The sequence below is a fragment of the Physeter macrocephalus genome, chromosome 10 (genome assembly GCF_002837175.3).
Source record: "Physeter macrocephalus isolate SW-GA chromosome 10, ASM283717v5, whole genome shotgun sequence".
Classification (NCBI taxonomy): domain Eukaryota; kingdom Metazoa; phylum Chordata; class Mammalia; order Artiodactyla; family Physeteridae; genus Physeter; species Physeter macrocephalus.
In genome coordinates this window covers 25,797,719-25,822,672 of record NC_041223.1, presented here as the reverse complement: position 1 = coordinate 25,822,672, position 24,954 = coordinate 25,797,719, and the positions used below count along the sequence as shown (strand labels likewise).

Below are 24,954 nucleotides of genomic sequence, written 5' to 3'. Positions count from 1 at the left end.
ATATATATGCCTGCATATTTAGCAACCCAATGCATCCCATACCGAATGGGAGATGTTGAGCCTTGGAAGAATTTCCTAACAGTTACACAATCATTGAGAGCTCGTTAGGTGTCCAGCATGACTCGAGTTAGAAACATCAGCGTAAACCTCTAGACATGTCACTGAAGTTGCTTTCAAAGGATGTGGAATTTTTATTTCCCTATTTGGAGGAATAATGTGATCACTAGCTACCCTTTTATTTCTAATGAGAGCACAGAGAGCAGTCAGACAATGTTAAAGAGGCAGTCTTTAGGGTCTATTGGGACATTATACCGGTAGTGGAGTCAAGAGTTAAAGAACATAATTCTTGACAAACACCTTAATTCATCAGCTTGGTTTTCCCCCCCTAAGTTAGATGTTTACATGTTGCACGAGGAATCGCAGGTAGGGACTGCACAGCCTCTGCTTTCCATCTCATGCAATAACAGCCTTTTCAGTTAGATTCCAAGAATTGGGAAAGCACTCCTGACACAAGTTACTTACACAGAGAATCAAACGATTTTACGGGATGTTTAGTTTCAGGAGGAAAAAAAGGGCCCTTGATTCAAGGACCTTGGCAGCACAGGGGCATTCATAAGAGTTATCTGAAAATACTATGGTAAAGAATTTTAGAAGGAAGTAAAGGGTTTATACAGCATATAGTTTAAAGTCCTTGCACAAACACAATCATATCCATTTTTACAATGACACCATTGTGGGAGTACTCAACTGTTTATAGCCAGAAAGATGAGGCAATAAATAAAACTTTAGTGCTAAGTCATATTCACTCTTCAAGGTGATCACATGTAAAGAGTACAACAGTTCAGGCAGTTATTTTGAAAATTTTACTCTACATTTTTTTTAAACCCAGTAATTTCTTATGCCAGTAGATGGCACTAGCAGTATATAGTAACAAGCAAGTTTAATTCCTTTTGCTCCTGCTTAAAAACGATGTACTTTTACTGAAACATTTAAGTAGCCAAAGATATTACACTATAAAATTCTAGTTTTTCTGTAAAATGAAAATAATAACAGCAATAAAACCAAACGCTGTTAGGAAAGAAAAAGTCTTGGGCAGCTAGTCTGTGCACCTTAAGTCCACAGAACACAGCATCCCTCATCCTGGACTGGACCACTGGCTACTCTAACCCAACTCCTGTAAATATCCAATCAAATACAGCGACACTGCATTTCTTGCTAGTAAGAGAAGGGTCAACCAAATGGCGTCATCACGTTGAGCCTCTGTCCCCCATATCATCATAAAAATCAGTGGAACAAAGTAAAACAGAAATTGGAGTCAAGGCAAATAAAAATATAGAGACAAACTAAGAAATCAATAATCAGGTTAATGAAGCCTAATTGGGTGACAGCAGAAACCTCAAGAAAGAAAAATACATTGAGAAACGATTTGGAAAGGGGGGACTCATAAAGTAGATGCAAAAAAGAGGAAGTAGTTTTGGATACCTGTGAATAGCTGCAAAAAGGTCTTCCGTGGTCCGGGGTCTACTGGGGGTCATCACCTCATCACTCCCATCTTCCTTACAGAAGTCACAGGCCTCTGAGGAAGAACCGGCTGTGTCAGCCTCCAGTACCCCAGCTATGGAGAAACAAGCAGGCAGACAGACGCAAGATGCACAAATGACTTGAATTTCAGTCTTTAGCCAAGCTCCCAAATATGCTTCCCTGCCATTCTGACAACATGAGAATCACAGGGAGAGGCAGCAGGGCCTGTAGTTTGATATTTTACAAAGATGGGGAAAATGATACAAGCATGACAGTCAAAGCTCAGGCTTTTCTGTTAAAGTCTAGATACACTGACTGAATCTCCCTTAAGTGTTGTTAGAACATATTTCTTTGCAGCTCTCCAGGGGGATTACTCACTGCTATTTAGTACCCAGCCTGCTGCTGACCACTCCACTCCCTCTATTTTCTGCACTTCTGTAAGCTCTACCCTTAGATCTAGATTAAAAAAAAAAAAATTTCATAGAAATGCCAAGTTGGTAACCCAAGTACGAGGCAGCGCAGGGAGTCCACATACTGCTGGCTTGAACGTGAACGTGCACCAGCCCTGTTCGCCTCAGCTGCATATGGTCGGAGGGGAACAAGAGAAAACCAGACTCACGCCCTGGGTCCTGCAGAGACCAACAGCTCTCCACGTTGTCCCCGGCGTCCGCACTGCTCTCGGCGCCCGGCTCCTCCCGCAAGGGGTCTGGCGAGGCATCTGGCTGCACCATGGGGACATTGGCTTCCACTCTGCCCGGGGACTCAGATCTTGCAGCTCCTGCTGCAAGAACCGAGCTGCCAGAGTCGGTCTCATGGGAACCAGCCCCGGCTGCACACCTCTCTCGTGCCTCTCCTCTCGTGGGGCTGGGCGACGCTTTGCTCACGTTCTCTGAGGGCTCCGCCGTGAAATCTCTCTGCGGGGGCGGCACCACCAGGAACAGTTTGGGCTTCTTGGAAACAGGGGGGGGCTTCCTGCCGGGCGACGGGCTGGGGGGGTCATGGGGCGGGGCGGTCCCGGGCCCGGCCTCTGCCTCCCCGGCGCGGCCCGGGCTGCGGCTCGGGACGTCACACTCGGCTACACTGTCCTGGTGACCCTGAGTCGAGCTCTTGGCAGGAGTCGGGAGCGAGCTTGTCTCGGAGGCAGGCTGGCTTTCACTCTCCATTTCATTTGTGCTATTTCGGGATTTCAGGAGAGCAGATGGCTTTAAATGATACTGGGGAACAACCGGAGTTCGTTTTTCCTGAGATGCATGTTCACGTAGCAGTGCTACCTCGGTTCCTGAGTTCTTCCTCACCGGCCGCAACTGCACCATCTGCAACGCCTCCGTGGTGATCAGGGGCATGGGGGGTCTACCGCCCTCCTCCTTGGTGGAAGGCTGCCTGCAGGCCTCCCGGGAGGGCTCTGGCTGGCCAGCTGTTTTGAAAAAAGGCCTGGCATCTTTCATCAATTTGGGGTCAAGCGGTGGGGCAGGCGGGGGCACTGAGGGGGGTAAGGCAGGTGGTAGAGGTGGCAGGGAGGCAGACGAGTGCAGAAGAAGGGGGCTAAGTGCTGTCGGTGGCGGAGGAAAGAAGGCGTCGGTGGGGGGACTGAACGGAGTGAGAGCTTCTGGTGGTGGAGCGGGGAAGAGGGGAGAGCCGGGCAGAGGCGAGCCCTCGGGGAAATCTGCCAGCGGAGGGGGGGGAGGGAGGAAAGGAGACTTGTCACTGGGACAAGGAGATGGGAGAGGGGGGAGAGGAGGAGCAACAAGGGGCGTCGCCAGCACCGCATCTAGCCTCTTCATAGTTCCGCTTCCTTCCGTAGAAGTGTTGGAGGAGAGAGACGTGGACGAGGAGGAGATGGATACTGAAGATACCAGAGAGGACTTCCTCTCTGGCACCTTGGGCTTGGGCTTCCCCCTCCCATTGGCCGGTGACACTGACTTTAAAAACACAGGCACAGGGGTGAGAGTTGTGGGTGTGTTCGATTGGCTGGAATAGCCACTGGATGGAGAAGTGACCCTGTGTGACTTCTCCGGCGATGTGATCTTTGGTTTGACTGCGCCCTCGGGCACCGGGGCTACCGCGGCCCTGGACCCCTCCGGGAGATGGCGGCCTGGCCCGTTTCCGGGCGACGCTGCGCTGCCGGCTGGACCCGCCCCGCCCGGGTTCCCCGGGTCCTCCTGCACGCCCGTGTAGTCAATGTAGTAACCCCACGGGTCTGTGTACTCGGACTTGACGCTGCTCGTGTCGCTCTGTGCCGGTGTGACCCCGGACAGGGCGTAGACGTTGGGGGTGGTGGCGGAGGTCAGGCTGCTGCCTGCACTCACTGTGCTCTGGCTGCGGGAGCGAGGCAGCCAGGGCTCTTCGAAGTCACTGCACGGGCTCTGGGAGGGCGAGCTGCCGCCCTTGCCCGGGAGTTTCAGCTGCAGCGAGTGCTGGAGCGAGGCGATCAGGCTCTCGTTCAGCACCTGCCCGTTCGACTGGACGCTCTTCTTGGGAATCCTGCGCAGAGAGTCTGTCCGAGAGGGTGGCAGAGGAGGCTTCTTCGCTTTCTTCAGGGAGATGTTTCGAGACAGGTTCTTGTCTTGGCAATTGGACCAGTTCCCTTGGTTCTTCCGTGCTCTTCCATCAAAAATATTGACCACGCTGTGCCTCGGGTTCCCAAAGCCATCGCTGCTATTGCACACATTCCCAGGTCCGTGTCCAGAGCTGGTGTGCAGAGAAGTGTAGTAGCCATCGTGGTCCTCTGGATACACGGCCCTGGCATCATCTTTGTTGGACGTCTGGTCCAAACCGCCACTCCTCATGTTACTTCCAGGAGCGGAGTAACCAGGAGTTGCCAAATGTGGCTTCCGTGGGGACGCACGCCCACTACCCGAGGCACTGTATTCCCAGGGCTCCGCGCTGCCGCCGTGTCCCCTGCCTCCTGAATGACTGGCCTCACTCTTGCTGTTCAGATCCCGGGGGTGGACCGGGAAGCTCAGGTTGTTTCTACAATTATAGGCCATGGCCTGGGACCCATTCTCCCGATTTGCGGGTGTATTTAGAGAGACCGGAGAATCGCAGAGGGACAGCACAGTGGTTGCACTGGACGAATGAGGATCTGAGGCCTGTGAAAAAATGGTGGAGTGCCCCTCAGTCCAGTTACCACGGGGAGAATGATGACCGTCTTTCTGCCTGGAGAGGAAGTGGTCTCTGGATTTGATCTTTGTGTATGAAGATGAACTGGTAATTTTACTGTCCAGCTGCCCTAAGCTCTGAGCACTGTGAATCACAATAACCTCGGAAGAGGAGGAGAGGGTGGCATTTGGGATGATACTGGTGGAGTAGGTCGCGTGAGGAGAGACTACGCACACCGTGTTTGTTACGTTTTCACCCTCCAAGTGCCCCAGCTCCTGGGATTTGGGCCTCAAAAGTGTTCCAGTCCCTGGGGCAGCTCCGAAGTCTTCGTCTACTTGCAGGTGACCCCTCTGGTAGGCGAGAGTTTCGTCTGCGTCTTCTGCAGGGTGCAGGGCACCCAGCCGGGGCTCCAGGGACTGAACGTTTGTCCTCGCTCCAGATCGGGGGAGACTGTGGAAACCAGCGTCACTGTTGAGGCGAGAAGGGAACACGACGCCCACAGAGTCGCTCAGCACAGACATGTTCCCAGAGGAGCCTGGGAAGTGACTCATCTGGGCAGCAATGCCTTGCCCCTTCTGCGCCCTGATTCTTCTCACCGAAGGTGGTACGATTTTCACTTCCTCAGTCTGACAGCTGGAGTCTCTGGTTTCTGAGCGCTGCCCAGCAGATCGATAGCTATCGAGCCTTCCGAGCGTAGAGTAGTGGTCTGGGGTGTCCACTGAGCGGCCACCGACATCATCTTGGCCAGTGCCCCCCGAAGCTGGAGATAAAGCAGAAAGAGGCTTGTCACCTAAAAATAAAAATCAGCATCTTAGTTCATTACCTTGATCTCTCACCCCCTTCTGACTCTGTTCTGTTGTACTTAAAAGACAAAAAAATCTTTTCTGTTTGGTTTGGTTTCTTTTTTCCTGTAAGCACCTAAGAGAAAGTTTAAGTACTGATAGTTACTGATAGCCCCTAAAATGAAAATCCTTATTATGAATTTTGGGTACTTCTCTTAATATATACTTCGAATCCTCCTATAGATTAAGTGCTGCATATAGGATTCTCAGGTACTCCCTCCTTTGAGATCAAAGCTGAGTGCTTCTTGGAAGGTTTACTTTTCACATAACCTCCTTTTCGTAAAGGTAGCCTTTCACCCACCTGGTGATTGCACAGAACAGCCGTCAAGCAGTGACTGTCTTTTCCAAAGACAGATGAATGTAGCAGTTCAACAATAGGGCTACAGAGATACCATTTATGAGGGATATTGGTATAAAACATTGTTAATTACATTAATTTTTTATGTCAGAAGGAAATCCTAAGAAAAAGAAAAATGATTTACAGGCCCATCTGTGTTTCAAACATTTCATTATCCATCTTAAGCCATTATCATCTGTCTGTTGATGACATTCAAAATTCAGTAGCAATCTGTTGTGTTTTGGTGGGGAAAAAGCAGCAGGAACAGATCCAGTGAACACTTCCTCAGGTTAGGATTATTCATTTCTTGGAGCTTTACAACCAAACAGAAAGAATAGCATGTTTAAAAAAAAAAAAAAAGCAGCAGCAGCACAAGGCAGGGTTTACAGAGAGGGAGGAAAATGGATGAGAAAAATCCTTAAGTGTAGGTAAAGGCTTCAAGCCACCCAGGAAAGAAGAGAAGCTTAAAAAAAAAAAAAAAAAAAAAAAAAGGCATGAAGCCAAGAACTTACTCAAAGTATATATAGAAAAAAAAAATCAATCCATGCATAGTAATCTTTAGGACAAATTAAATCTTGAAAAATAGTAGCAAAACCATAATTCTTTCTATGTTGTTATCATCCAACAAGGACCAACTGGCATCCCTGTTTACCTGGACAAGGACACTGGTGAGGATGAGATTCCTGAGATCTCCCTCCCTACCCCTCTTAAATTAACCATCATATGGCACATGTCCCTGACTGGAGAGCACAGCTCATCCAAGGAGCAAAGCATAATGCTAAAATGGCAGCAGTGGTCTTGTATCAAATGCACAGGAGATGTTACCCTGCAACGAAGGCTCCCCAGCATAAAGCTCTTTCCTTCACTGTGGTGATGGAGAATCACTTTTGTACCTGTATCTTTTGCAAAGAGGATCTATTTCCGCCTCCTACCCTCTGCCAAGTATACTTACTGCACACACACACTCACATGTGCACGTGACGTTCTCCCTCAGAAAGAGGGGAAGTGGGCAAAAGGGCAGGAACAGAAGAAAAACCCACTTTAAGGAAAGAAAAAAGGTGCAAGTTTTTGCGGTTTAGTATATTTTAGAAGGTGGGGGGTTGACTTGTAATTCTGTATCAGTTTGCACCAGTTCAATTCCAAACATTCAGCATACCTTATCATGTTAATATCTTTTTCTTTCAAATTTGTAGTAGTTTTTACATGAGGTCGGTGGTAGATTTTTAAATGTCTTTAAGGGCCATAAACAAAGTCTTGATTCTTTCAGGTAACAATTTTGCATGTGAAACCATTCTAGGCTTCTGAAAATGGGACTACAGCCATTTCTTTACCACCTAGAGCTCAATACTATTTTTTAATTAAAATAACAATGCTTTTCTAAAGACCTCTAAAATTTATATATATATAAAACAACTCTGATATTATTTATCACAGGGACCACAAAAATTCCGTTCCCAAGACAGATCCTCCAAAATTTTCACAGTACAAAAAGTGCGACAATATTACAGGACACACATTGAATGCTATCTTGATTAAACAGCAAAAATTACAAAAATAGAACTACAAACAAATATAGTCCGCTCAGGTGCTGCTAAAAATCTTGATGGGATTTACCTGATTTTAAAAGAATTACACATATTTTTTCTTTTACTTATTATATAATACTACAAGGACTGCCCAGTTTTTAAAAAACACATGTAATCAAAAATGATAGAAATCTACAAGTTAGTTTTCCTTAAGGTTTAATGTATTGTCAGGTCTAAAGTAATGTTCTTAGTACAAACTAGCAAAAATTATTCAGAAGGGGTTTCCTTTGAACAAGGCCTTTTCTGCTTGGGGAATCCATATTGGGGTAAGTTCCAGGAGTACCCAAATTATTCAGCAGCCAAACAATCATTATATACCAACAAAATAATCTTATCTGATTCTAAAAGATGAAACCTCATAACAGGTCATTCAAATACAATTCTATGTATGTTTAAGATGAGAGTAAAGAAAGAGTTAGAAATTTCGGCCTTTTATTTAAATGGAAGGCAACACATTATATACCATAAATATGCTTTAAACAGAAAATATCATACCTTGATTTTAAAGCTTTATATATTGACTGGTCTCTCGAGGCCACTGAAGATTTTGAAGTAAAAGCTGTATATAATTAAGCACAATTAACTCTCTACTTCTGGGAGCATCCCTGGTTAGATTTTAAAAATCCAAAGTCCCAACAACTTGGGCAGTGTTTAGTCGACAGGTTGCATCTTTCCTATTAAATGTCTTTCTTTCAGATAATCGTATCCTTTAAAAATCTAACTTCTTTGACTCAGCCATCCTTCCCTACGCTTTATATCTAAGGAAGACTAATTTTTAAAGAAAACATGAAGTGTCTATTTTTGATAGTCATTAGTTAGGTAGCACAAAACTTTCCAATCAGACACCTTATAAGTACAAAATATTAGAAGAAAGGGCAAGGTCAACCTTTGTCCAAATGAACGAACAAAGAAAAAATAAGATCTAATTTTGTTGCTATATGTTACTGTATTCAAACGTTACTTTCCCTTACTCTACCCAAGAATCCTTCCAACTACCCTATCTATAAAACTAGAGTGGTTGTCTAATTGTCTTTTTTTAAAAAAACTAGCTCTAACTTAGATACAGCTGTCTCAGTTGACCTCCAGCGGTGATCCAGGACATGTCACCAACTGTGCAATGACATCAACTGTCTCACATCTGGTAACACTCACAACACAGATGATGTAGGGAAAGCTATTGTCTTTCCCCTAGGATTAGTGGTATTCCTATGTCACGGGCAAAAGAGAAATGAATGCAGACCCTAGAGACTCTATCGTTGGTTTTAAAAATATTAAAATTACAGAAGATATGATTTACCTAGCTCATCAGATCCTTCCAGTAAGGTCAAAGAGGCAACTGAGTTACTGGCTCCATACTGGTTGGTTCGGTAATAAAAGTGATAAAAGTTCTTAACTCTGAGGCTCTGGAAATATAGATAGATAGATAGATAGATAGATAGATAGATAGATAGATAGATAGATAGATCATAGATAGATAGACAGATAGATAATTCATATTGAATACTTATGTGTATGTCTATCTTCATTCAGGCCAAACTATTCTTATACTCTTTGCACAAAGCCATACAAAACCTACCCATATTGGTTGGAAAGCCACTCAAAATGTAGCCTACCTGGAAACATCAACCTTGTTATCTTGCAAAGAGCTGTCTTTAAAGTCACTTTTTTAGGTTAAGGCTCATCTCCTAGAAGATCAGTTAAAATATAAATATTACCTGAGTTCTGTAAAAGCTCAGCCCATTAATATCTGCTGAACATACTAGTACATATTATTTTTTTCTAAAATTAGTTAGCTGTTATCTAAAGGAGAGAGAAAAATAGAGTCTGAAAGAATGGGATACAGGAGCCCTGGCCCACTAAAGGAGGCAGATGTGAGGGCATGAACCAGAAGCAACTTTCATAAATCCTGTGGATGCAATCTTGCCTCTGTTTGTGATTAAACTCCTGTGTTATGGGATAAGACGAGCACCCGTATGTCATCGGGGTTACTGGAGCTACCTAGAGCAGAGGAAAAGCATCGCTACTCTTGTCCCATTGATGTTACAGTCTGGAAGGCAGAGACCACATGCTGTAGAATTGGACGGCAGTAAGAGAGAAGATGCGGGGTGAAGAAGAGGGAGACTTCCTTCCTTAATACAAAGCGTTTAGGCAAGGGTGTTAGGAAAAAACACACAGGAGTGATGTCTGTGGCACCTGGAAGTTGAAATGCTACCTCAAACTGCTATAACATATACCAATATTGCTAGGATAAACTCATTTTGATTAAAAGACTAATAGGCAAGTTCAGAAATAATGATTAGGAGTTTCTAGAGTATAGCCCTCAATAGCAAATAAAAGTAAAAAGACCAGGTGAAGTAATTTTAAGGAAAGAAGTCCACAGGTTGGCCAAAAAGAAAAAGGCAAGTTTCAAGATAGGTAGTATTTAGTTGAATACAATAATTGTAATTGTAGCTATTCCGTTTATAGTAGTACCAGGCACCAAGTGCTTCATCTGTATAAATTCATTAAATCCTCAAAAAAAATCCTACCTATGAGGTAGGTTCTAGTAACATCACCAGCCACATTTTTTGAATGACAAAGTAGACCCAGAGAGGTGAAGTAACCAGCTTAAGGCCACCCAGCAAGTAACTGGCAGAGATAGGATTTAAATCCAAGCACCCTGGCACCAGAGCCCCTGCTCTTAGCCCTGCTATCTCGGCAGACATTCCTGATGGGCCATGAAAAAACAGGGAGAGGAAGTGCATATAGAAAGAAAAGAAGGAAAGGATTATCCAAAGCATATATACAGATAAGCAGAAACAAAATGGATAAGTGAATAATGAAGTAAATCACCCTCTCCACCAGCCGCAAGTTCTTTTCGTTTTATTTTTTTTTTATCAAAGGTTGAAAAATACTGAATCAGAAAGCTATGAAATTGTTTCACTGAAGTACCAGTAAAGCACTAGCCAACATAAGTGACTATTTTCTACTGTACTGGTATTTACTAATTATGCTATGCTGCTGTCTCTGATGACAAAATGCCACCAATATTGTCGGTACAACTAATGAAGTCTCTATTCATAATTTGAAGTCCTAGAATAAGTTTTTGGTTTTGTGAAGACTTAAGCTCTAAATTGAAAGTAAGTTTTATTGTGGGAATGCCCACTGTTCAAGGTACATAGAGATGATGACGTAACTTAAATTTCTATCATCCCAATTAATAGTTTTCATATAGGCTCTTCCTCTTATCTTCTCAACAAAATTGAATAAATCATCTGCATGGGATGTTAAGATTTGTACCCAGTGCTTTGTTCAGGAAAGAAGCTGGCCCTCTGGGGTACCAAAAGGCTATCAGAATGTACCGATTTCATAAGCACCACCGATGAGGTTAGCGTAGTAATGGTGAATAGCGATGAGGGGCAACAGAATACAGTTCTGATGAGCCATACCTAGCTCCTTCTGTATGCTGTCAGGGACTCCTGTAATAGTCTTTCTCCTTTTGACTTTCTTCGGTCGTCTTACCAGAGTGTCTGTGTAAATTAGAGACCGCCGAAGGCTGGCCTGGCGATCGAAATTCTCCCCTAATGTAGAGCAGTAGAACAAGCAAAGCAAGGTTATTTTCAAGCAAGCCGACACCATGCACTTTCTTCCAGAAGCTTGTTGTAAAATGATAAGAAGGTATTAATAATGATGTTAGCCAGTCATACGATGATGAATGAATGCTGAAGGGCAAAAAAGGAAGGAAAGCACATTAGCACCATAAGGCTATTTTCCAACTTCCGTGTGTGTCCTTCCAAAGGAAGCACCTTGAGCTCACTTGCAAATGAGCCGGAGTGGCAAATACAAACTGGTGAATAACACACTGGAAAAGTGATTTTGTGTTCTTTAAAAAACGTATCATTTTGGAAGTATTTTACAAAGGTCTTCTGGTCACTGAAATCACACTTAACATCTGTGTGTATGCGGTGCCAACGATGAATATGTTTGACTCATCTGGTCCTCTCCAGAGACCAATGTAATGTCTTGTCCTATGTGATGAAACAAATAACTTAATCAAGAATTTTGGATGAAGAGCTTTTTCTTCCGTCAAGGGGGCTGATAATTTGGATAGACTGTGGTAATTGCTATGGTGTGAGATACAATGATAATGAAAAAGAAAAAGCCTTATAATGATAACGTACTTTTATCACAATGAGACCCAGGAGCACTGCTGTTGTTAAAGCTGAACTGCTTCTTGCTGTTTCTTAATCACTTTTTAAAGTTGATCTAAATTCATTTCAGTTATGTTGAAACCAAACCCAGAATGCCACATCCACAGGACTTTTTTTCTTTCTAGCGTGTAAGCTGTGTGATTAACACCCCGTGGGAAACCATAAAATAGTAACGTATCAGTTATTGATAGGTCTGCTTTAAATTTAACAGTTTAATTAAAGAAAGTTTTATAGCATTGACCTTGTTAAATGGTTCTTCTCCTCAAAAAGAGATTTAAAAAAAATACATATACAAAATACATACTTTTATGTTTTAAGAAAAGTATAAAAATTATTCACTCTTTTTAGCAATACTGAGGCACATTCAAAGTGGGTATGTTGTAAACAATGTATCTTCTATTTTAATGGGAATAAATTGTGAATAGAACCAATAAGGTTCTAGTCAAAACAGAGGATAAAAGATCTGAATGATCAAAACACATTTCACCTACAAAGCAACAAACCTAGAGAAGTGCTTGCAAACTTGAAAATGCTCACACTTCTGTTCCTAATGGAGAAAAACAGAAATGACTTAGAGACGACCCTGAAACGCCGGAAGGTACCATCACTGTGATAAATGGGTCACTATGTACAATAGCATATATGGTGCTTGTAAGGGACAAGTCAGGACTTCACTGGTCCACTAGTTCCCTGAAGCAGAGGAAAAACATTTTCTTGGATCAAGCCATTAAGAATGGACAGAACATTAATAGATAGCTGCACTTAGTCTCCAGTTTTCCTTCCTAAACTAAAACAAAGATAAACCACCCAAGCTCCAACGAAATTAAGAAACAAATCATGAAGATGAACATCTAAGACATACACCATTACTGGTGCCAACACTCCACCGTGAATCGTGACCTAAAAGGACTGTCTCCCCCGCTGGATTATACATTTCTGGAGGGTAGGGACCGTGACCATGTACTGTAGTATCATCGCCTGTGGCATTCAGCTCAATGCCTGATACAAAGCAGTTATTCAGTAAATATCTACTGAATTGAGAGGAATTTAATTATTCCCTTTCATGAAAAATGGCAGGGCTTCCCTGGTGGCGCAGTGGTTGAGAGTCCGCCTGCCGATGCAGGGGACACGGGCTCGTGCCCCGGTCCGGGAAGATCCCACATGCCGCGGAGCGGCTGGGCCCGTGAGCCATGGCCGGTGGCCCTGCGCGTCCGGAGCCTGTGCTCCGTAACGGGAGAGGCCACAGCAGTGAGAGCCCCGCGTACCGCAAAAAAAAAAAAGAAAAAAGAAAAATGTCATTAGTTGGTCATGGGTACTACTTAGAAATCAATTTAGCTAGCTCGAACATCAGTACAAAGGCAGTTTGTAAGAAGTGCTTAAGTATGTTTACCCACTCTATCTTCCAGGTGGAAGAGTTGTTATCCCACATGGCCAACTATGGGACATACTCATATGTACATTTTATTTTAAACATTTTTTTCTCAACTCTTAGAACATGATGAGTCCCACAGGACTATGACTAAAGGGATTAAATTGATTTTCAAGCCAGCAGATCATTGTGCTAATGTCCTACCTCTATGCCTGGCGAGCATCTCTCTGGATTTAAAATAATATATTTACTGGCATTCTTCCCTCTGCTGAACTGTACTGCAAACCAAATAGAAGGTCAATGTTCATCCAAAAAAATGAACACATGACAATGCCCTACAGGAAGCTACATTTTTATTTCAAAAGTCTTCTAGGGCTTTAGAAATATATCGTTTAAAGAGCAGGAAGTTGTATAACCTATGTCAATTCAACCACTAAAAGTAAACATTTTAAATTTAATGCTTATTTATACCAGAATATTAGAAAAACTACTTCTTTATGAAATATGTGTGTATATGTGAACACACGGATCCAGAAAATGGATCAATAAATACGTAATTAGGTATTTGCTTTCTACATTTCCAAAAACGTTAACCACTCAGAATTAAACTGCATTGTTTCCTAACTCATACTGCTCATTTGTTTACTGTCATTCACCTTTCCTGTGTGGCATTTTCAAGGCCTCCTTTTAAACTCTATGTAATTCATATCCACTTAGTCGTCAAACAGGAGAGAATTAAGTTCAAAGAGACTGACAGTGTCTGCTGTTGTGACTATGTACTTCACTGCAAATTATTCTTTATTCCTGAAACTCTAGTTACTCTGTTTTAAATTTCCTAATTTCACGATAATGCATTTTACCCTAATTCCATTAAGGACTGTCACATTTCACAGCACAATCTTATCTTATAATATTATTTCTGAGGCATTTAATCATATATAATGTAATTACATTTCTGCTGCATTTAATCAATCAAATAACGTAATGCATTTTCTTGTAGAAAATAGGCACCCATGTATTTCATTGAGCAATAAACATTGTACACTTTGTTCTGAAACGTAACTACGTATAAAAACATCTTTAAACAATATGATCTAGGTGAATGAGAATCACGCTCAGAAAAATCAATGTTATTTTAAAAGAAAATGGAATAAAATGCCATGCTATTCCTTTAAGGCTTAAGTATAGTGAATATGGAAAAATGCACATGGAATTTAAAATAATTCAGGTACTTATTTATTAAATTTCTCTGGAATTCAAAATAGAGTTTTAAATGTAATTTTTAAACATCCGGTAAAGTTTTAAAAAATTCTTCGGTAACTATCAAAATGTTTTCAGTTCCTTACAAAATGTTTTCAGTCCCTTACAAAATGTTTTTAGTCCCACCAATGTCATGGCAAAAAGCTTTCTAACAGTAGTCAAGAGCAGTAGCCTCAGAAACATAGCAAGGGTGCTATGGGTTTTCATCCTAATTTTTTATGAAAACTTATCCTTATTGGTCACCTGATTTTTTTTAGGTTCTGGCCCTATAAGCCAGGCTTTGTATGGACTGATTATCAATATCACTATCAGTAAACTATTTCTCTTGAACACACAGTCTAATGGCTGAAGCTACTAACTCTTAACGTGTCTATTTTGCATTTTGTACACTCCCCAAACCACTGACCTAGCTTCCCTGCAGGCTATGGAAGTGATAAAGTAGAAAAGTTTTGATATCTTTTAACAGTTCTTCTACATTTGTGAAATACTGTCTTTGAACTTTATGTACCTTGTTGTCACTTTAATTATCACAGATGATATTTTTAAATTCAGAAGGAATGGATTTTTATTTGATGGTTATAGAATTCAAATTATGGAGCTCAAGATATAATTTTACCACCCTATTAAGTTTTAAAAAATATATATTTATAGTTATTACTAATTCACTTGATATTTTTATTTCAAGTAATTTTTCTCTTTTCTACTTGAGAAAACAAGAAGGTAAGCAAACCATTCAGAAATATCACTAAAGTGTTATATCTTCACTTCTAAAAATGAGTTAAAATAGCCCTTTAGAAGGTAAACCTAATTTTTTCTTACCCAAGATCACATTTGGAAGATATTCCCATACAGCCAAAATATTTTTAGAAGGCAAATCAATTAAAAGAAACACTTCAGCTGAATGGCTGGACCGCTGAGTTCTTTGACATCAACCTTTGGTGACATAGTCTTCTAATCTAAAAGCAACGTATATTTGACATGCACACACATATATGTTTTAGTATTCCCTTCATTAAACAAAGAGCAGGAAGTCAGACCACAGCTATTTACCTTTGATGCATAAATGACATGCTAAGAGCATATAACAAACAAAGAGCCATAGTCATTCTCCCAGAACATTTGGAACCTGTCTGCAGGGCAAAGCATACCAGTTATGTTAATAGGAACTACATCAGCCTGGACTGTTTGGGCCTGCTGTCGCATCTTCTCTTCCGGTGTTGGCAAGGGAAGTGATTTGGTCCAGTTGGTTCGAGTATTAAGGTCAGAGAAGTCACTTGAGGTTGGCGTTTTAGGTCTCCTGGTAGAAAGTCTTTCCTCTTCCGACGAAGAGATAGAACACTGCAGGGGAAAAAAGTGAGAGGAAGCCATAGTGTGTGTAAATGCTGGCAGAAACATTTAAAAATACATTTCTTTAAAAAAAAAATTTAAACTGATTTGAAGCAAGCCATAAAAAAAAAAAATTGGTCACATTTAGGAACAGAAGCAACGGTTTGCAAGAGAACTGTTCATCACCTTGAGTATGACCCATAATATGTATGATTTGCAGAGGCCTTAGTCTCTAAGCCATGAGGACTGCAAAAGGTTTTGCTGACCCACAAAATTTTTTAAGTTCTTCCTGTTTTTTTTCTATATTTACTGTGATCAGAAAGCTTTGGATTTAGTTTAACATTAGAAGCCCAGAGAAACATCATGGGTTTGCCCATCAGTTTCTATTTTTATTAAAATTTCACTTTGCTCAAAGTAATTTCTAGCCTCAATCTCATTTCCTTTAGGCTCTGACCTCAAAGAACAGTTTGAAAATGATAGAGCTATTGTTGCTCCACTATCTGTGCTCTTTGGAAACCATTTATATGGGAAAAAAAAAATCAGTGTGAAATTGTTAAATTATAAGAAGCTGACTGAAGCTCTGCTTGGAGCCTTATCAAAGTCCCGTGAAAACATTTCTAGCAGTGTCTGTTTTTATACAGATTAACATGCTAACTGGGGGGCCCTCGTCAATACCTTTCTTCCTGTAACATCTTAAAAAGTGTAAGCAAGAAAGTTGTTTTGGCAAGCATTTTATGATGAACTTCACCATGGCCCCAGCAGCTGGTTCTATGACAAGAAAACACCAAGAACTCAAAAGAAATGTGAGGGTCTCAGGAACAGCAGCAACAATAACAACAAAAAAGGGTAATTGACTTTTGTTGGGAAATGGCAGGTTATAATCATAATAAACGCTTAAGGACTGCTCTTCAAGTCAAAAGCGTTTAAACTAACTACCACCCAAGGCAGTTAAGACAGATTTTCCTTAAAAATGAAAAGTCAATAAAACTTCCCAAGGGAATTCCTAGAATACTAGCACCCAGGTCAACTCAGCACCCCTCAACCACACAGCCCCCCAAAAGGGTAACTGCTATCCTGACTCCTAACACCCCAGCTTCATTTGCCTGTAATTGAATTTTCTCTAAGGGAAATTATATTGTATTTTCTGTTTCGTGACTTCTTTCTTTCATTTAACATTATGTCTGTGAAGATTTTTCTATCTTTAAAAAGGCATGTGTTGATGCATTTCTGGATTTAACGCAAGTTTCCAAGAGGACATCAGTAAGACATCTATAGAAATGCATTAGTTAGATATCTCAAACAGAAGAACACTGCCATCTCTGTTTACCGCTATTGAATTAACACTCCCGCAAAATATCTGTATTTATCCTACAACTACTAGCACTCCACAAATCTGAAAAAGACTACACAAGGGCTAATGAAAATGGGATGGTGTGCGGGGTTAGGGTTCTAGGCTAAGAATCCAAAGACTCAGGTCACTCACTTTACAGTTAATTGATCTTGAAGCTGTTCCTAAACACTGAAGTTTACTTGGCTGTAAAAAAGGGCTATCCTCCCTACCTTCCACATCCCACTAGAGGTATTCGTGAACCTAGTGACATGACAGCTGTGGAAAAGGCATTGTGGAAATAAAAATATAAATCATATGAAGAGACCTCTCGATATTTGAGACTTTATATTATTAGTACATAAAACGTATAAAATGATAACCTAGTTTCTTTGCCACCTAAGGAAAACGTGAAATGTGTGTAATTAAATTGACAATATACTCAATTTATAATGAGCATATGTTACTGACATCCTATTATGGTACTAAATTGCACCATATCTATTCATATTTGATCCAACACTGGTTAAAATGATCACAACTCCTACAGATGCTTGAAAGGCAATCAGAGGGATTTCTGAATCAGCAGGAGCAGCTAAGCCATACCGATGTACATCAATTATTTCTATCCTTTTGGCAGGTGTGACACTCGCGTTAGGTTTGATTTACAATACTCATTATCTACCCTTATGTTGCAGATACACAAACACACACACACACACAAACTAAAATTAATTTTATTTGAGAATCTCATGCAGTTTGTGTAAAGGTCACATGTCTGAAGTTGAATCTCAGTTTAGTGAATTAGGTTACTCTGATTTTCTGATATCTATACACAGAAATAATTTTTCAGGCAACTTTGAAATATAGCACAAATTTTAAAGGCTGTAAGAAGCAAATCCTAATCAAAAAGGTCTGAAAGGGCTTCCCTGGTGGCGCAGTGGTTGAGAGTCCGCCTGCCGATGCAGGGGACACTGGTTCGTGCCCCGGTCCGGGAGGATCCCACGTGCCACGGAACGGCTGGGCCCGTGAGCCGTGGCCGCTGGGCCTGCGCGTCCGGAGCCTGTGCTCCGCAACGGGAGAGGCCACAACAGTGACAGGCCCGCGTACCGCAAAAAAAAAAAAAAAAAAAAAAAAAAAAAAAGTCAGATCATGGGGCTCCTGTGCATCCTTACTATAACCTACAAGACCCAACATGACCTATGAACTGGCCCACTGCTACCTCTGACCTCATCTTCTACTATTCTATCCCTTATTTTTTCTACGCCAGCCTCACCATCCTCCATCCAGTTCCTTGTACAAACCAAGCACTCTCTTGCCTCAGGGCCTTCGCACTTGCTCTTCCCTTAGACATCCTCACAGATAGCACCTTCTTATTCTTCAGGTGCTTAGTCAAGAGTCCCCTTCTTGTTGAGGTCTTACCTGTTCACCTAACTAAAATTTCAACTCCTCCCCAATATTTTATAACCCCCTTCTCAGCTTTCTTTTTTCTCTTCAGTACATATCACCAGTATGCATATATTTTACTTATCCACCTTGTTTGTCTCTCCCATGAGAATGTAAGTTTCAGAAGGCTTTAAATCAGAATTGCATAGAGAGCTATTTCACAATTTTAGCTAAAAAGGGGGTCATCATTTAGTAACTGATTGCTCAATGCCCTGCCCTGGGTTACAGGCTTTATAGGAATTGGCACCTCATTTAATCTTCACAGCATTAGCCTTGTTTTGTAAGTAAGGAAATGGAGTAAAGCAACTTCACTTTTGGGAACTTCACAAGTGGGCAACTGGGATTAGAACCCACATGTGCCCTCAAAGCTTCTGCTGTCAAACAACGTAAAATAACAACTTGGCAATATTTGCAAGAAATTACTAGGTTTTCTATCTAAAATCAAAATCTCTGGACTTCCCTGGTGGCGCAGTGGTTAAGAATCCGCCTGCCAATACAGGGGACATGGGTTCGATCCCTGGTCCGGGAAGATCCCACATGCCGAGGAGCAACTAAGCCTGTGCGCCACAACTACTGAAGCCTGCACGCTCTAGGGCCCACGAGCCACAACTACTGAGCCCGCGTGCTGCAACTATTGAAGCCGGTATGCCTACAGCCCGTGCTCCACAAGAAGAGAAGCCACCACAACGAGAAGCCCGCGCACCGCAACGAAGAGTAGCCCCCGCTCGCCACAACTAGAGAAAGCCCGTGTGCAGCAACAAAGACCCAACACAGCCAAAATTAAATAAAATAAAAATAAAATCTCCATTTATATCTCTGAATAAGAACAAAACCTTTAAAAAAGCTAGAGTAAAGTCAACAGTGTGGTGTAGTGGATGGAACACTACACTCTGGAGTAAAAAACAGTAAGTATCAGCATGCTGGCTCTGTCATTTACCAGCTGTACGTTTTGAGCAACTCAAGCTCCCTGTGTTGCGAACAGAATCACTTAAATAGCGTCGCCATGCTTCACGTTAAGGGATCCCTCAGTACAGGGTAAATTATTTTTTAAATATTGAGTTTAAAGTGGTCTTGCTTTCAGAACTTAAATGCAGTTTTAAAAACTGTAAACTGATCAGTAATGTTCATTAAAACACCCCATATCCTTATCCTGGAAGGAATGGACAGTCACAAATGAAACATAAAAAAACCTCGATTTCTTGTGTCAAATTGCTTAATTTACAAAGGGAGATCACCTGCCATACCAGCAGTTGTTTTGTGAATTTTGGATGCTGTAAGTCCTGCATTTCAGAGACTACTAGGTCCCGTCTGGAAATCAGACAAACTCCCACCAGATGGATGGTGGGGCCCGAAACATGGTCTCTTTGGCAGACGGCCAAGTTACCAAAAAGTGGGCTTAACTATGAAACACATATGCCCACCCAGGCTTTTTTTTTTTTTTTTTTTTTTTAAATCTGCTATGCTTTTAAAAATTAGAAAACCTAATTATAGCCAGAGTTAAAGTTAGCATTCATTTAGCAATTATTACATAAAAATAGATATAGAACAGATGAAACTATATAGAGCACCATTTAAGAGGAAAACCACATACATTCCAGCCCTTTTTACAGGACACTTACTTATTAGTCCATGGTGTTTTTCTCTCCAGAATTAAATCTTTCTTAGGTCAACTCTTGCTTTTTAAAGATTCTAGATAGTTTTATAAGGCACCAAAATCTTTGGAGTCTTTTTTGGCTATATGCTTCTTCCACCGTCAATACACTTAGACACAAGAGATCCTGACTTCATTCTCTTCTCTCCTTATTCCTCCCCCCGGCCCCCTGGGCCCTGGACCCAACAACAAAAACCAAGGGTAGTGGTTTGAGGGGATCCACACAGAAGCACAGTTCATGGCCCATCCAGCAGCTCCACGATGGCCAGGAGGTGGTTTCCACATTCACACTATTAAATAATTTCAATTGTTCCTTCTCTCCTACTCAGTAATATTACCACAAACCTAGCCTCTTTATCATGGGCTCTAAACTTTCTTACCATGTACTGAATTAAAATATTTTGGATTTAAACGATCACATATTAAGTGCACCTAAATGTTCAAAGTGATCATGTAATTTCTTACTTTTAATGACCTTTTATTGTAATAAATCATATATCCAAAGTATGTAACATAACATGAATTTTTAAGACCCTACTACCCAACTCATGACTTAAAATAGTACCAAAAATTGCATTGCATCCACCCCATATTTTTCCCTGCTTCCCCCAAGGTAACCATTCTCCTGAATTCTATGTTATTTATCATTCCCTAAATTGTTGTTATGTGTGTGCATAAATATGTCTAAATTACATATTTAGACTTGCTTGACTTTATAAAAATGGTACCATTCTCTTTGTAGTGTTATTTACTTACCATTATGTTTCGAAGACATATCCATGTTGTTTTGTGAGCTATAGTTAATCCATTTCACTGAAGCCTACATTCCATTCTAATACATTTATTTATCCACTCTTTTACTGATGGATGATGGGTTGAAAAAGATGTTCTTCCTATTATCTCAACAATTCAAAACTCCCCTAAGACAGTAGTTAGCAGGAAAGAGCTGTAGCTAAGGCTCAATTCCGCATACACTCATTGCTCGAGGGAAAACAGGGGCTGTGGAGTCACAGATTTGGGTTTTAATCCTAGTTCACTTTTGCGGGTGAAGGGTGTGTTCACTATCTTGATTGTGGTGATGGTCTCTTGTATATATAAATATGTCAAAACTTATAAAATTGTATACTTTAAAGATGTGTAGTTTATTTTATGTAAATTATACCACATAACGCTCTTTTTAAAAAGAGAGAGAGAACTCTTTTTCAGGGTTTAAAAGCTATGTGATCTTAAGCAAGTGGTGCAATTCCTCCAAGATGCATTTGTGACGTGTGCACCATGCAAGCTACCTTGCATGGTTGCAGTAAGTATTAAGTAGACTCACAGACAGCACCGAGCCCAGCCTCTGAGCTTTTCTTTGTGCCAGGTGCTTGGCTCCATACTGGGAATATAGAGATCAACACAATGAGAATGCTGTGTGTCTGTCCCCCCCGTCCTGCCCCAGTCTAGAATGGAGGGCAGATATGAATACAGCCCATTCCAATTTAATGGGATGTGAGTAGCAAGAGAAACTGGAACAAGTTATGAGAGACACCCTCACTGTTTGAATGCATAAAGGCCTGGAAATGACAGACCCCAATCTTCCCACCCTGCCTGCAAAGGTACAGAGTAACAAATTGCCACAAATTGCAGAGCAGTGAACACAAGAAGCCAGCAAAGACTCCTCTGTGCTTCCACTGTGTCCTCCTGAAACTACTCAGCCAGAGAGACCCAGTGAGAAGTGACTGTATCTAGAATCATCATAAATGTTTTCTAGATGCTAAGTTACCCTAGGCTAGGGGCCCTGTCTGTATCCTGAGACCAAGCAGGACTTAGATGGTTTTTGAAAACAATAGCATGAATGAATGAATATCAGACAAGTCAAAAATAGAAGGAAAAATGACAACGGCAGGCATAATGTGAAGGCATTGGGTAATTTAGTAATCTTGCCCTTTTATTTCACCAATATGGTGCAATGAAAAGAAATGAAATATAAGGTGAGAAGCCCTGGGTCATGTCCTCTCTGACTCATTCTGGCTATGTGATCTTCTTGGGAAAGTAATTTCATATATCTGAGTCTCAGTTTCCAGATGGTTAAAATGATAGTAATAATTATTAAAGTACCTATTTCATGGGAGTTCTTGTGAAAATGAGATATAATTTTGAAAAAGTTCTAAAGTATTTTACTATCATTATAAAGTTGGTACCAGTATAAGCACTGGTAGTTCTACACGTAGATAACCTGTGAAGACACAATTAGAAATTTTTTAGTAATTGCTGAAACCTCTCAAATTCATTGCCTTAGGTAGGAAATCCTATGTGGGTGGAATAAAAGACTCAGAGTGACTGAAAGAGTGGCCAATTTTCATAAAACCAGACAGTTTATAAGACACTATTCATCATCATTTGAGCATATACTATGCACCAGGCACCATGCTTAAGGATCTTACAAACATTAATTCACTTCAACCTCACAATCATCCTCAAGGTGGGTGAGGTAATCATGCAATTTATTATCAAAACCAGAACACCTCTGAGAGTGAAAGGGGTGCTTTTAATAACCACACAGAACAGCAGCTGTAAACCAGACTGTCCTGAGCAAAACCAGAACATGTAGTTTATGACTCTTCACAGCGGAGGAAACTGAAGCTCACAGGGGGAAGCAATTTGCCAAGGCCACCAGTTTCAACAGGTGGAAAAGCTGCCCTGGACCGGTGCTCTGAAGCATCACCTTATACAAGCCTCCTCCACGTGCAGTCACAAAGTAAGGCTACTGTCCTTCTGTCGTCTTCCAAGTCCTCCTTCAATTTAAATACCTCTTATCAGTGAAGACTAAAACAGAACCTGAGATGCCAGTTCAAAGAAAAACAGAAATTAGAAAAGAAAATTTCTGTTTCTATCAATACCATTAAAGCCAACGATTTATTGCCACAATCCCAGTCTAATTTATCTGTTTGGGGGGGAATTTTACGCAAGAGATTGAGTAATGACTGACATTCTTTCTGCTGAGACAATGGGGCCTCTATGAATGTTTCCTTGATTCAGTGAAGATATTCACCAAACATAACCTCCAGCAGTGGCAGCTGGAGAAATGCCTTCTCAAGGAAGTGTTCTGTCATCTATCACTGAATTTTCTTCAAATACCTGAATAACCTCTTTGGTAGTACCTGGTACACACTGAAAACTAAAAGAACAAAAAAATGTCAAGGCTAGGACAATACTAAAGCAATGCCTTTCTCTTTGATTTCACAGTTGAATAAAAAGGTATTCTGTGAGATTTCTGAATCTCTTTGCAGACAGCATTTTTCATGCAGCCTGTTTACTATTTAATGATATACATAACATATATAGTTGGAAATATTTCAAGCAATTTCTTTTCTTGCTACACTACATCACTACTTTGAAAGATATATGTGGATATCATTAGCAAAATACCTTTCACCACACCTAAACACAAGGCCTACTTGGGAAATGTTTTGCATTAGGATAATTATTCTGGAATGATTAGCCAGAATAAATAACCAGAACAGACGTCTCCTAAGTTTTCTGTTCTAATTTATGTCCTTAACTTTTGCCCTATTAGCAACTCTCATTTTAGGACAGTGCTTCTATCTTAAGCACATAATAGATGCTTAATTATTTCTTGAATGCAAGTTAGATGCTTTTCATCCTAATTTTGCTGTCAGACCATTTGTCCCCTAAGCATTTGTTAACTTACCTGTCCCTTCTTCTCTATAGTTCACTGCTCTCCTCACCATAGCCCCACCTCCACTGCCCACCTGGAAATACAAAGTGAAGGGTTTCCCCAGTAGAATTGTCCCTCTAAGTTGACTTCTACATACTCCATGTTTAAAATGATCCCAACTGTTATAATGACATTTAAGGACATGATTGCAGTTAGGGGTCTTGGTCTTAACATGGAGACCATAAAATGCTAGCTTGGAGCCCCTCGTACAGTTAATGGATTCCCACCTGATCTCAAATGCCAACTTCATCATACACTAAATCCCTAAAGATTTAGGTCTACTCCTGGACTTTATAGTCTGTTTTTTTTTTTTTTTTTTTTGCGGTACGCGGGCCTCTCACTGTTGTGGCCTCTCCCGTTGCGGAGCACAGGCTCCGGACGCGCAGGCTCAGCGGCCATGGCTCACGGGCCCAGCCGCTCCACGGCATAGTGGGATCCTCCCGGACCGGAGCACGAACCCGTGTCTCCTGCATCGGCAGGCGGACTCTCAACCACTGCGCCACCAGGCAAGCCCTATAGTCTGTTTTTAAGATTCTGTCCTACTGGTCTGTATATTCAGGTGCCACACTGGAGTGATTCTTGACTCTTTATGTTTTAATACCTGGTCAGGCCGGTTCTCCTTCCCCTACTGCTCTTCTGTTTTACGGCTTTCCCAGGTAGGAACCCTGGACTCAGTTTCTCCAGTCCTCGCCCTCCTCCTCCCATCCCCTAAAATAACTCCAAACTAAAAGAGAACAAAACTACTCAACTTTTTACATTAAGTCCCCTACATATGAATCTTCAAGTTGCGAACTTTCAAAGATGCGAACCGTGTTCACCCGTCCAATCACTTAAGTCAGTTCACATATCTGGCGTACACTGTCACACGCGTGCATCCTCTACAAGTGCTTATGCTTTTGTGTACTTTACTGTACAGTACTGTATAGAGTACAGTAGTACAGTATCTTTATTTCCAGCCCAGGATGTTCGGAAGCAAGTGTAAAAGCAGCGGTGATGTTGCTGGTACCATACTGTACTTTTCAAGGTACGATACTGTAAGATTAAATATGTTTTCTTTATTTTTTGTGTTTGTTTTATACGTATTGTGTGAAAAGTATTGTAAACCTATTACAGTACAGTACTATATAGCCGATTGTGTTAGTTGGGTACCTAGGCTAACTTTGCTGGACTTACGAACACACTGGACTTACGAACATGCTCTCGGAACAGAACTCGTTAATATGTAGGGGACTTACCGTATTGGTATTGTTAATTTTTAAAATTAACTTGGGCAGAATTA

At 41.3% G+C, this 24,954-nt stretch overlaps 1 protein-coding gene across 8 annotated transcripts in view; it reads right to left on the bottom strand.

The window, feature by feature from the left end:
* The window catches only part of NHSL1 (NHS like 1), a 251,071-nt gene that overhangs the window by 6,185 nt on the left and 219,932 nt on the right, over positions 1-24,954 (bottom strand). For 5 of the 8 annotated variants that reach the window (XM_055087471.1, XM_024122407.3, XM_055087472.1 and 2 more), the window contains exons 4-6: positions 15,353-15,542; positions 2,141-5,380; positions 1,483-1,615 (exon numbers count right to left, since the gene is read on the bottom strand). In XM_055087471.1, the coding sequence (XP_054943446.1) occupies positions 1,483-1,615; positions 2,141-5,380; positions 15,353-15,542 (3,563 nt within the window). Of the gene's footprint in view, positions 1-1,482; positions 1,616-2,140; positions 5,381-10,813; positions 10,946-15,352; positions 15,543-20,710; positions 20,798-24,954 lie in introns of those variants that run through there. The other 3 variants (XM_024122408.3, XM_007110984.4, XM_055087474.1) reach the window with 2 other exon arrangements.